The following is an 11873-nucleotide window of genomic DNA, read 5'->3' on the forward strand; positions in this document are numbered from 1 at the left end:
TCAATTCTCCACACTGAGGGCATACGATCTGAACTCATAACTTAATAAATGCAAGTTGAGACGTGGGGCTGTATTTGTTTTTATTAACTGATGAAGATTTCAACTATTGCGGTTAACATCATATAATACAATTCAATTATTTCCTTTGATCGAGTAATTTGCGGGTCAGCTAAAATATATAATATCATCTGATGGAAGCATAATAACAATAATTGTAAATAAAAAAGAACAAGATGACAATCAGTAAATAGGCCACGTGTCCAACTCAAACCCTCAGCTGAATCAGCCCATCGAAGTGGCAATGCTATAGCTAAGTTATTTATATGTAATTAGACGACAAGAGTGATCGATATCGAAGCCATCATCAGTTCAGAATTAAGCTGAAACGTAGTACTAGTAGTATAGTAATAAAGGACATTAATGGAAGTTGCTCAGAAACCAAGCGAAGATAAAGATGAAGAAATAATAGTTGAAACAACAGATCAAACTCTGAAAGAGCGGAAGTTCTCATGGGCTAAGCTTCGTCGTGTAGACTCTCTCCACTTGGAGGCTGGAAGAGTTTCACATGTACAGAGCCACAGCTCCAAGGTGATGAGCATATCCCAATATTATTACTTTTATATATATATTCCAAATTATATACATACAATTTAATTGATGTTTAAGTATCGATGAAATGAAACAGGTACTGAATTGGAAAACCACGTTGATGTTGGCATTCCAGAGCGTAGGTGTGATATATGGGGACATTGGGACATCTCCCCTTTATGTCTTTTCAAGCACTTTCATCAATATCACTCCCAATAAAAATGACATTCTGGGTGTTTTGTCTATCATTATTTACACACTACTCCTTGTTCCCATGGTTAAATATGTCTTTGTTGTATTGTGGGCCAACGATAATGGTGATGGTTAGTTCCTTTTTTACCTTCATTAATTGTCTATATATTTTCTTTTATTAATTCATCAAAATCATCTTCATATATATATATATATATATTTGTTATATTGTGGGCCAACGATAATGATGATGATTAGTTCCTTTTTTTCCCTTCATTAATTGTCTATATATTTTTTTATATTAATTCATCAAAATCTTCATATATATATATAGGATGGCGTTATTACGACCCCCTTTGCGACACACCATTTTGTCTTATATGGGCAAAAATATTTGGAATGGGCTGATTTTTTGTGAGGATGATCTCTGTGATGAGGGGATCATCCTGGCAAAAAATAATCCCATTCCAAAACTTCTAACCCCATCAAAATTGATTTACAAAAATTGGACGGTCTAAAATTTTTTAACTTGTAAACATGGGGCTAGAGGTTTCATAATTAGCTGATTTTTGGCAAGGATGATCTCCTCACCATATAGATCATCCTCACAAAAAATCAGCCCATTCCAAACATTTTTGCCCATATAAGACAAAATAGTGTGTCGCAAAGGGGGTCGTAATAACCCGACCCACATATATATATATATATATATATTTGTTGTATTGTGGGCCAACGGTAATGGTGATGGTTAGTTCCTTTTTTTCCCTTCATTAATTGTCTATATATTTTTTTATATTAATTCATCAAAATCATCTTTATATATATATATATATTATATATATATATATATATATATATTTATTTATTATTATTATTTTTTTATAAATAACATTTCATTCAAAGCAGTACCAATCTCGTCAAAGTGACCAGCCTAGTAAAACTTTACAAATAAGACATTATTCACGAGAAATACATCGAATCCCATCCCAATTATAAAGAAAATCCTCGAAGAAAATTCTCCTAAACTCTTTATAGACTTTGGACCAACAAAAAATAAGTTCCAAAATGGATATAATTGTATTTGTACAGTTTTTTTGTTTCCCTTCTAAAATGTGCCTATTTCTCTCAAGCCACACCTCCTAACAAATTGTGAATGGTGTAATAACCCACAACAACCTTATTAAGCCATCAAACGAGAAATTAATTGACGACCAACAAGTGAAGAGATCCTTTATTGTTTTAGGTAGGCTAGTTAGTACTCCATAAAACTTAAAAAAGTGAGCCCAAACACCATGTGCAAACTTACAATGAAGGAAAAGATAATCCGATGATTCTTCATTATCTATACAAAGCACACAAACAACTTGTCTTGTACAGATCACGCCGCATAAAAAAATCAACTGTTTGAATCCTTCCTAAAGATGTCGTCCATATGAAGAAAGCAACTTTACTTAGCACTTTTGATTCCCATATTGAGACATGAGGAAATAAGGTAGTTCTATTGTTACACAAAGAGTGATAGAAGGAACGAATTGAGAATCTACCATCCTTGCTAGTCGTTCACACTCTCTCATCTTCTCTACCCATACGCAATTCGATGCATGAAGTGTCATAAATTAATCTACCAACTTCTTCAATGTCCAATTCATTGATACCTCTCCAAAAACCAAAGTCCCATGCCCATTCTCCGTCCATTAGACATCTGAAAGATGTGATTGGGAGCCTTTTTTTTTAGGATATAAAAGAAAAATCTTCTTTTAACTTTATTTGAATGTCTGCTGAAGTTAACTTCTTTTATTAAGACCTTGATTATAACAAAACTATTAATGACTGAATATATATATATATATATATCAACAAATTATAATAAAGAAAATGTTGGAATGACACAGATCGAGACACAAAAGTGACACAAATGATGTGGTGGCGTGCACATAACCGTAGATGCTTTTTACTCGTATCTCGTGGAAAAGATTCTACGGTTATGTGCGCGCCACCACATCATTGTGTCACCTTTGTGTCATCCCAGCACCACTCTTATATTAAATAGTTCTAGGTTAATGATTTAATTAAAAAGTAGTCATTATTAATATTGGTGTGTAGGTGGGACATTTGCACTGTATTCCTTGATATGTCGCTATGCGAGGACAAGCTTAGTTCCGAATCAACAAGCAGAGGACAGTGAACTATCCAACTATAGACTGGACACTCCCTCAAATCAGTTGAGGAGAGCTCAAAAGATCAAAGTAAAGCTGGAGAACAGTAAAGTGGCTCCAATTGTACTCTTCCTCGTCACAATCCTAGGGACTTCCATGGTGATTGGGGATGGGATTCTGACTCCATGCATCTCAGGTAACTCACTCCAATATATATAATATGAGTGACTCCTATAGATATGATATTTAGAACCGAGCAAATTAATTGGAACTCGAGGTAAAACCAGTTTATTATGAATCCAATTTAGTATTTCAGTCTGTCTGGGTGTTTGTTTGAGATTGTTCTAATCTACTAGATCACTAGATAAGCTACGTACCTCTCTAGTTGGTTATAAGTAAAAGACTATTTTGGCAGAAATTGAAATCAATTAAATGGTTCACCTTGCAGTACTTTCAGCAGTGAGTGGAATAAAGCAATCAGCAAAGTCCCTCAATCAAGGTACTTATCAGTGAAAACTTCAAAATAAATAAATATATATTTATAGTTTGAGGCAATTGAAGAAAACTGTAAGATCAATCATCAATCATCAATCTGTTGTGCCTATGCAAATAAGACTTAACAATTTGACCATCTTTCCTATGTTTGATTCTCCAGATGCCATCGTCGGAATTTCTGTAGCCATCTTGGTCCTTCTCTTTTCTGTTCAACGGTTTGGGACTGACAAAGTTGGCTACTGCTTTGCCCCAATCATCTTCTTGTGGTTTGCTTTCATTAGTGGCATTGGTCTCTACAACTTATTCAAGTACAATGTTGGTGTTTTACGTGCTTTCAATCCAAAATACCCGATAGATTACTTTCATCGAAATGGTAAACAAGCATGGATATCTCTTGGTGGGATTGTTCTGTGCATTACAGGTGTGTTATAAAATTTTTTTTTACATGGATGCCTTTTTCTTTTCCCTTCGATCTTCTTACAGCTATTTGACAAATTATTACTAAATAAAACAGGCACTGAAGCTATGTTCGCTGATCTCGGTCACTTCTCAGTCCGATCAGTTCAAGTATGTAAATCTAACACTCCCAATCAATTTTCAGACACTCACAGATTGCCTCCAGATCGGGGACCATTTCTTTTAAATCTATTACTTGGTGAAGTCCCCAAGCAACACTAATACAGTGGCTTTTTATCATGGAATTACAGATTAGTTTCACTGGAATTGTGTTTCCTGCATTACTATGTGCCTATATTGGACAAGCTGCATATCTCGTCAAATTCCCTGAGCATGTTGCTGATACTTTCTACAAGTCAATTCCAAGTAAGTCAAGTCAAATAAGCTGCATGAATGTCCCTAATTAAGAAATTTCAGCTTTTTCATTTGGGTCTCATCACTTGAGGTATGTAGTAGGTCATAGTTTTACTTAATTTACAAAGATTTTCATTGGATGGCAGATGCGTTGTACTGGCCAACATTTGTGGTTGCTGTCTCTGCTTCCATTATTGCCAGCCAAGCTATGATATCTGGAGCATTTGCAATCATTTCCCAGTCTCTAAGTCTAGGCTGCTTCCCAAGGGTTAAGGTGGTTCATACTTCTGCTAAGTACGAAGGACAGGTTTACATTCCTGAAATCAACTACATGCTCATGATTGCCTGTGTAATTGTCACGGTTTCATTCCGGACCACTGAAAAGATTGGCAATGCATATGGTAAGCTCTAATTTTAGCTAACCCGAGAAAACCTGTCTGTCTATATAATTAATTTATGACTTGGTAATGTATTCAGGATGTTGGACACTAAGAAACTCCGACTTTAACAAATCAAATACAAGTATATTTATTAAGAAAGTATTACAGGTCATGTAAACAATACCCCATATATTGTTTTGTGCTTACAGTAAGTATAGAACATGAACCTTCGAAACTTGAAAGAATAGAATAGGGCAAATGAATCAGACAAGAGTACAGGAAAATAATACTAGAGAACAAAAGGAACAATTAAATGTTATGGGGAAAATTACCAAATCCAATCGGTTATTAATTTGACAAAGATCAGAAGTTGTATTCATTTCTAATGAAACATCTTATTTATTTGTTTTGATGCAGGCATTGCAGTGGTTGCCGTGATGGTAATCACAACATTTATGGTTACTCTTATAATGCTTGTGATATGGAAGACAAACATTTTTTGGATAGCAGTGTTCTTTGTGGTGTTTGGTACAATAGAGTCGATATATCTATCCTCGGTCCTGTACAAGTTCACACAAGGTGGTTTCCTTCCATTGGCATTTTCACTTTTCCTGATGATAATAATGGGTACATGGCATTATGTACACAAAGAAAGATACATGTTTGAGCTCAGAAATAAGGTTTCCAGCAATTTCATGAGAGATTTGGCCACCAACCCAGATATAAGTAGAGTTCCAGGAATTGGACTTCTATACTCTGAGCTTGTACAAGGCATCCCACCGATATTTCCACACTTCATCTCCAACATACCATCTATCCATTCAGTTCTAGTGTTTGTTTCAATTAAGTCTATTCCAATCAGTAAAGTGTTGATGGAGGAGCGTTTTCTCTTCCGACAGATTGAACCAAGAGATTACCGAATGTTCCGCTGTGTTGTGCGCTATGGATATAACGATGTCATCAATGGGGCAGACGATTTTGAGCACCAGCTAGTTGAACACTTGAAAGAATTCGTCCGCCATGAACAATACATCCTCGAAGGTGGGACCAATGAACAAACAACAGGTCAACAACTTGAGGCAGCAAGCATCATTGCACAATCTGATGTATTGGGGAAAGATGGAAAAGCACGTGGACCGGGTGGGTCCTCCAGAGTACACACTGAGGAATCCGCACAACAGCATAACACACCTCGTGTTTCATCAGGATCCATCCGTCCAGTCAACATCAATGGATCAACAAATTCTTCTAGTCGAATCATCAGCGGGCCCATCCAGGGTGCTGATGATGAGGTGCTGTTCATCCAGAAGGCAATGGATAAGGGGGCTGTATATCTGTTGGGGGAAACAGAAGTAGTCGCTGAACAGAAATCATCATTGCTGAAGAAGATGGTTGTCAACTACATCTACAATTTCCTGAGGAGAAACTTCAGGCAAGGGGAGAAAATAATGGCGATTCCGCAAGGCAGGCTTCTCAGAGTTGGAATGACATACGAGATATGATATTCCACCCTTGGCTTTCATCATCTGTCTGTTGAATTTAAAGTATAAAGGGAAGAATAGATCCTCACTTGCCAGATGTGTAAAATTTATATTAGTTAATACTACTTTGAGCAGAAATGTATGTGTACATGTGTGCCATTTTAAAGTATGAAACCGAATTATTCAACAGAAGTTGCCAAAGCAAATTAAATGTTCTTATATAGGTTTGATGTAAGTTTGATATTGTTATAAGTGTAATGGATTTCATTTTTCAATTCTTTTTTTTTTTTTCTTGCTTCATAATGGTAAAAAGAGGTATTTGATTTCATATGTAGTGTTAGGACTAGCAGGAATGAGAGGTAACCACCCCATGACATGTTAGGAGAAGGCAATGTGAAGTAGATTGGTATGAGTCATCACACTGTATATAATGTATAACAATGGACTGTGTACGTGTGCGGGCACGGCCTGGCCCATTGACACAAAAATATCTTGAGTGGTAATAGAAGTTTCTTCTCCATCCCAAAATGTGAGATGGATGAGAAAATATCTTATTGGAATATGTCATTGTAAAACTTTTTTCTTTTCAAGAACACAAAACATTATCTACAACGTATCAACAAAATAATTATAATTTATTATAATAAATATATGAGTTAATATTATTTTTTTCAAAATTTAAAATTCATGTTCTTTATAAATAATTAATGTATTGGAGAGATGACCCATTTTAAGCTTGAATACATAATTTATATAAAAACTTAAGTAACTTAATTAATCATCTATAATATAAAAATAAATTGGTTATGGGTATCTATCGAATAGAACCCAATCGGTTCCGATTCCTTCTAAACTCTCAACTCTAAATCAGACATAGACAGAAGAGATGCAAAACCAATATTTTATTTATTTATTTATTTTTATCTTTATTTTTATTTTTATTTTCAGATTTTAGGTCAGTTCCTTCTAAATCAGTACTCATTGACACCCCTAATGCGATTTGACTCAAAAAATATGTTGGAGTATGAATCAAAATTTTGGAGGAAGTCACCTCTTTACATAACATGTGTCTAAATATTTTTTGTGATTATTTGAGATGCCCTATCTTTCCAAATTGGTGATATGCCTCTTGACCTCGATTTGATGTAAAAACCCTTTGATTTTTCAAAAAGTTGTGATCTAGAACAGTGTTTCGTTCCTATAGCAATGTTTGATATCTACGTGACACATTTTTATTGGAGTTCAAACACAAACACATCGGGTTGTGTGCATGACTGGGTTAAGAGCCCTTGGTGTTTGAAGCTCCAACAAAAAATGACATATAAGCATCTTACCTTTATTATAAGAACGGGACACCATTCTAGATCCTAAAGGCCTGCTTGGATTGACTTCTTTAAGTGTTTCTGGTTCCTACAGGGAGCTTGAAGCACTATATCAATCGTTTGGATACATAAGCACTTGGAGAAGTAATTCTGCAAAAGAGTAAAAATAGTATTTCTGAGAGAAGTATCGAGATTAGTATTTCTCAAAATTGTTTTTGCGAGGAACAATTTTATCTGTCAAATATAAGTTGTGATTTTAATTATACCCTCACGAGATTTTACATTTTACTCGATATATTCCTCGTTAACTCTCAAAACACAAAACTTTGTTAGTATTTTTGAGAACCTGCATTCAAACACAAAACTCTATAAGAACTATTCTAGTCAGTACTTCTGGCAGTACTTATATTCTAAGTTCTTCGGACTCTTGTCTCCACACGAGCCCTAACTCTTTTTCCTAAGAGTCATGTAAATCATATGTGATCGGTAAGTGATTGACCTGGCAAGGGCATAGAGCCATAGATCTTTTTCTATGGGATACACATGCAAAAAGATCTATGGTGATGTGTCCTTACCACGTCAACCGCATGCATTCATAATCGTACTTTTCCTAAACACAATCATCTTTAACCCCTTGGATAATGACAATGAACATGATGAGAGTATTAATCATTTTCATTAGTCTAAAAGAGAATACCAAGGTCAAGGAGACATGTCATCAATTTAAAAATACCATGCTAACCTGACTGACAAAGACACTCAAATACGCACAACTAATGTAGAATGTGCACAGAACCATAGATTTTTCCAAGAATATCTCGAAGAAAAAAATCAGTTGTTCTATGCTTATTCCACGTCAGTTGAGTGTCTCTGATTCAGTAGTTTGGTGTAATTCATTTTAAAACACCAAAGAGCTACGTTGGAGAGAAGGATGAATGAGGTTGCCACACTTATCAAAAAAAAAAAAAAATGAATGAGGTTGCCACTTTAAAGCAGGTCCCACCCCATGACCAATCGGACTCAAAGCGCTGGGACTCCAAAATTCTTCATGCATTCGCCTCCAGACTGATTTGATTTTCCGATTAATTCTCTATCTTAAAGTGTTTGAATTTGATTTTTATTTTTCCACTACTTTTCTACGATTCTTGTTATAATATTTCTTCTGAAAATAACGCAACCCGTTTCGATCAAAGCTTTGATCTTTTTTAGCCTTTCTCAGTTTGGAACTGGAAGTAGGAACAGCTCTTTATTCTTCCTTGAAGCTTTGAGATTCTTCTCATCTTCTTTAAGATTATTAATCTTCTTGTGGTCCTGGGTTCTAGTATGTATGTTTTAATTGAAGATCAAATAAATTCTTCTCATTAAAGTTCTCATCTTTCTCATTTTAGGGAACCCAAGTAAGTACACAATGCTGAGGCAGAATCGTGGTATCGAGGGTCTGATAGGGGGACCAAAACCATGCAAGATCCGCAAACGAGGATGCTCTTACTCCTCCTCTTCTTCCTCAGTAGTGCAAAATTACCGATTCAAAAGGGCAATTTTTGTTGGAAAGAGAGGAGGAGTATCGAGTAGCACACTAATTCCCACATGGAAGATGAACACCTCCTCTGTGCGAAGAATCGCTGTATCTCCCAAAAAGAACCCACACTCGGAGACCTTCTGCTTAAGCACTAAATGGAAAAAACCTCCACTTTCTGCTCGCAAACTAGCTGCCACTCTCTGGGAGATGAATGAGATCCCTTCGCCTAGAATCAAACAGAATTTTGAGGAGAAAGAAATGAGAGGCAGAGGTAGAGATAGGATCGCGAGGTCGGTCCAGTCCGGTTCTCTCCCCCCACATTTATCCGATCCCTCGCATAGCTCTGTTTCGGAGGTTTTTTTTTTTTTTTTTTCCTTCAATTCTAAGTATTTTACCATGTAGAGATCTTAATTATTGAAGTTTATTTTATATATATGGGTATGTAGAGGATGGATCGGTCTGGAACTGGTAGTATCCCAAGAAGAACATCCCAGAGAATCCTGCGGCTTACCGACCCCAATGATGGTGGTTTTGACTCTCTTAGCAGTGCTACCAGTTTAATGGAGGTACCAAAAATTTTACTTCTTCATTTCTGATTTTTCTTCAACTTTTGGTATTTGTATTGGATTATTTAATTTCAAGATAAGTATCATTTTGAAGTTGAAAATCTGATAAACTTTTTAAAATAAACTGAGATAGCTGTGGTCTTGGGATACATTCAATTTTACTCTTGTATGGTTGTTTGGTTGGTAGCTTTGTTGATGGCATCTAAATAATATAATGTAGATTGAGATGCATTCTCGAGGCCAAACTCCAAAGGGGGGCTCTTTAAAAGAGCTTCTGAAAATACTCAACCGGATTTGGGGTCTTGAAAAACAGCATTCTTCAAGTGTCTCTCTCATCTCAGCCATTCAAGCCGAGCTTCTGCGTGCTCATGTGCTGATTGATCAACTGATCCGAGAAAAACAACAGCAACAACAGTCTGAAAAATATAAGATTGATTACCTTATGAAGCGATTTTCAGAAGAAAAGGCTTTATGGAAGAGCAACGAGAAAGAAAGGATCCGGGCTGCTGTTGAAACAATCCTGGGAGATCTTGAGGTAGAGAGGAAGTTGAGAAGACTGAGTGAGAGCTTGAACAAGAAGCTTGGCATTGAATTGGCTGAGAATAAGGTAGTTCTATCCAAGACTGTCAAAGAACTTGAGAGTGAGAAGAGAGCAAGACAGATAATGGAACAAGTTTGTGAAGAGTTGGCTAGGGGTGTAGGAGAAGACAAGGCAGAGGTGGAAGAACTGAAGAGGGAGTCTGCAAAGGTTCGGAAGGAGATGGAGAAGGAGAGAGAGATGCTTCAACTAGCAGATGTTTTGCGTGAGGAGAGACTCCAGATGAAGCTCTCTGATGCTAAGTATCAGTTTGAGGAGAAAAGTGCAGCTGTGGACAAGCTGAGGAACGAGCTTGAAGCCTTTCTGAGAGCTGAAAGGGTTATTAAAGAAAACCTAGATGGGTCTCCGAATTGTGGGAGCCAAAGGGAGGTTGGTGGCCATTTAAGTAAAACCCTTGTGCTTGTTGATCATAATGAGGTCAAAGGTGAGGATGAAGGAGAAGTAGAAGATGGAGAAAAGCATGACAAGGTAGACCCGGAACAAGACTTGGCTGAAAGTGATCTTCATTCTATTGAATTAAACATGGAGACCACCACCACTACTACTTGGCAGCACACTGCTAAGGCTGCCCAAGTAGATCCAAAGAGAGTTTCCATTGAGGAAGAAATCAAAGGGAGGAAGTACACATCAGATGACATACCAAGGGGAAGCATCTCTATTGAAAGGCGCATATCAGATGGAATTGACTGGGACTTCGGCATTGAAAATTTTCCTAATATGGGTGATGATGAGGATGAAAGGCGGAAATTCTCTGAGGTTGAAAAGAAAAATCAAGAACAAGATTATGGGGATGAAACGCAGAGATATAAGTCTGTGAAGGGTCTTAGAGACCACATATTGTCTGGTTCAAGGATGGCATCAGCACGAGGCTTTGCCAGTACAACAAGACAATGGGGTCAACCATGGCCTTCACGAGACCATGACATTGCAGCAGCTCTCGAGAGACCAACTAGGGTTCAGGAGAGCTTTCCGAAGAAGGAAAGGGTGGTGGAAGCTAGAGGAGGACGGAATTCAAAACATTCCTTGTAAGAAATTATCTTCTTTTGATCAACTAATGCTCTGCTTGCGTTTCCTTGGAGCTATTTGCCTCACTCCAGTGTCTGCTGAATCTGCTTGTATTGAATTGATCATCAAATTTCTAAAGACTCTTTCTGTCAATAGATTTTGCTACAATGCTTTGTCGAAGAACTATGGCTCTTTTGTACAAAAACTTAAAAGTGTTAATGGGTAATAAATCTGCTACAAATACCTATTTTTTACATCTCCCCGGGTGTCTTTGTTTCTGTTGCAATCGTTCTGCACCACTCTCTTATGAAATAACCAAAGATTTTGCTTAGTGTGCTTAGCTTGATTGAGACTTGGTTCAAGAATACGTGTCTCCCCCAGTCAGGGCCCCTATAATGAAATAGTAAACACTTCTAAATATTGAATTTGTATGTCCTAAGCCAAGCCAGATTTGTTGAAACTGGACCATAAGGCTTCTCTGCAAACATAAGATCATGTAGATGGTTCATTTGAGCCAAAATAACACAGTTTCATTTAAATCCCAGTGAACACCCAGTGGACTATCAATTTTAGTTGAAATATTGGATTGTGTTCAAATCAAATGGACTTTTTACCTTTCGCGTGAGAGTTAAATTTCACTACCTTGGCAACTTCTTGAGATGAGCGGACTAAAATTCTTTTTGTTCTTTCCTAACACTTTCAATGATATAGCTTCCATTGGAAATGAGGAAGGTTCCTTCTGCTTGAAGGACTGATTTTAT

The 11873-nt window shown here is 36.8% G+C and overlaps 2 protein-coding genes across 2 annotated transcripts; both read left to right on the forward strand.

Annotated features, from left to right (window-relative positions):
* The first annotated feature begins 420 nt into the window (after positions 1 to 420).
* HAK5 (high affinity K+ transporter 5) lies at positions 421 to 6377 on the forward strand. The gene is made up of 9 exons (XM_086453351.1): positions 421 to 588; positions 686 to 911; positions 2884 to 3132; positions 3385 to 3435; positions 3592 to 3852; positions 3946 to 3998; positions 4139 to 4253; positions 4388 to 4642; positions 5039 to 6377. Exons 1-9 carry the CDS (start codon positions 421 to 423, stop codon positions 6121 to 6123), a joined length of 2463 nt encoding a protein of 820 aa, XP_086309477.1. The 3' UTR covers positions 6124 to 6377.
* Positions 6378 to 8391: 2014 nt separating this feature from the next.
* LOC147395184 (uncharacterized) lies at positions 8392 to 11368 on the forward strand. Its single transcript, XM_086454475.1, has 3 exons — positions 8392 to 9297; positions 9390 to 9509; positions 9730 to 11368. The coding sequence occupies exons 1-3, from the start codon at positions 8833 to 8835 to the stop codon at positions 11134 to 11136; spliced, it is 1992 nt and encodes a 663-aa protein (XP_086310601.1). The 5' UTR covers positions 8392 to 8832; the 3' UTR covers positions 11137 to 11368.
* The last annotated feature ends 505 nt before the right edge of the window (positions 11369 to 11873 follow it).

This window comes from Akebia trifoliata, chromosome 9, assembly GCF_017979445.1.
Source record: "Akebia trifoliata isolate Shusen 1 chromosome 9, ASM1797944v1, whole genome shotgun sequence".
Taxonomy (NCBI): Eukaryota; Viridiplantae; Streptophyta; class Magnoliopsida; order Ranunculales; family Lardizabalaceae; genus Akebia; species Akebia trifoliata.

Bases quoted from the DNA above. Each gene is read 5' to 3' on its own strand.
- LOC147395184 (XM_086454475.1), top strand. From the start codon at position 8,833: ATGCTGAGGCAGAATCGTGGTATCGAGGGTCTGATAGGGGGACCAAAA. The intron at 9,298-9,389 runs GTTTTTTTTTTT...ATGGGTATGTAG, and splicing joins CGCATAGCTCTGTTTCGGAG to AGGATGGATCGGTCTGGAAC. The intron at 9,510-9,729 runs GTACCAAAAATT...AATATAATGTAG, and splicing joins GTGCTACCAGTTTAATGGAG to ATTGAGATGCATTCTCGAGG.
- HAK5 (XM_086453351.1), top strand. From the start codon at position 421: ATGGAAGTTGCTCAGAAACCAAGCGAAGATAAAGATGAAGAAATAATA. The intron at 3,853-3,945 runs GTGTGTTATAAA...TAAATAAAACAG, and splicing joins GATTGTTCTGTGCATTACAG to GCACTGAAGCTATGTTCGCT. The intron at 3,999-4,138 runs GTATGTAAATCT...ATGGAATTACAG, and splicing joins TCTCAGTCCGATCAGTTCAA to ATTAGTTTCACTGGAATTGT.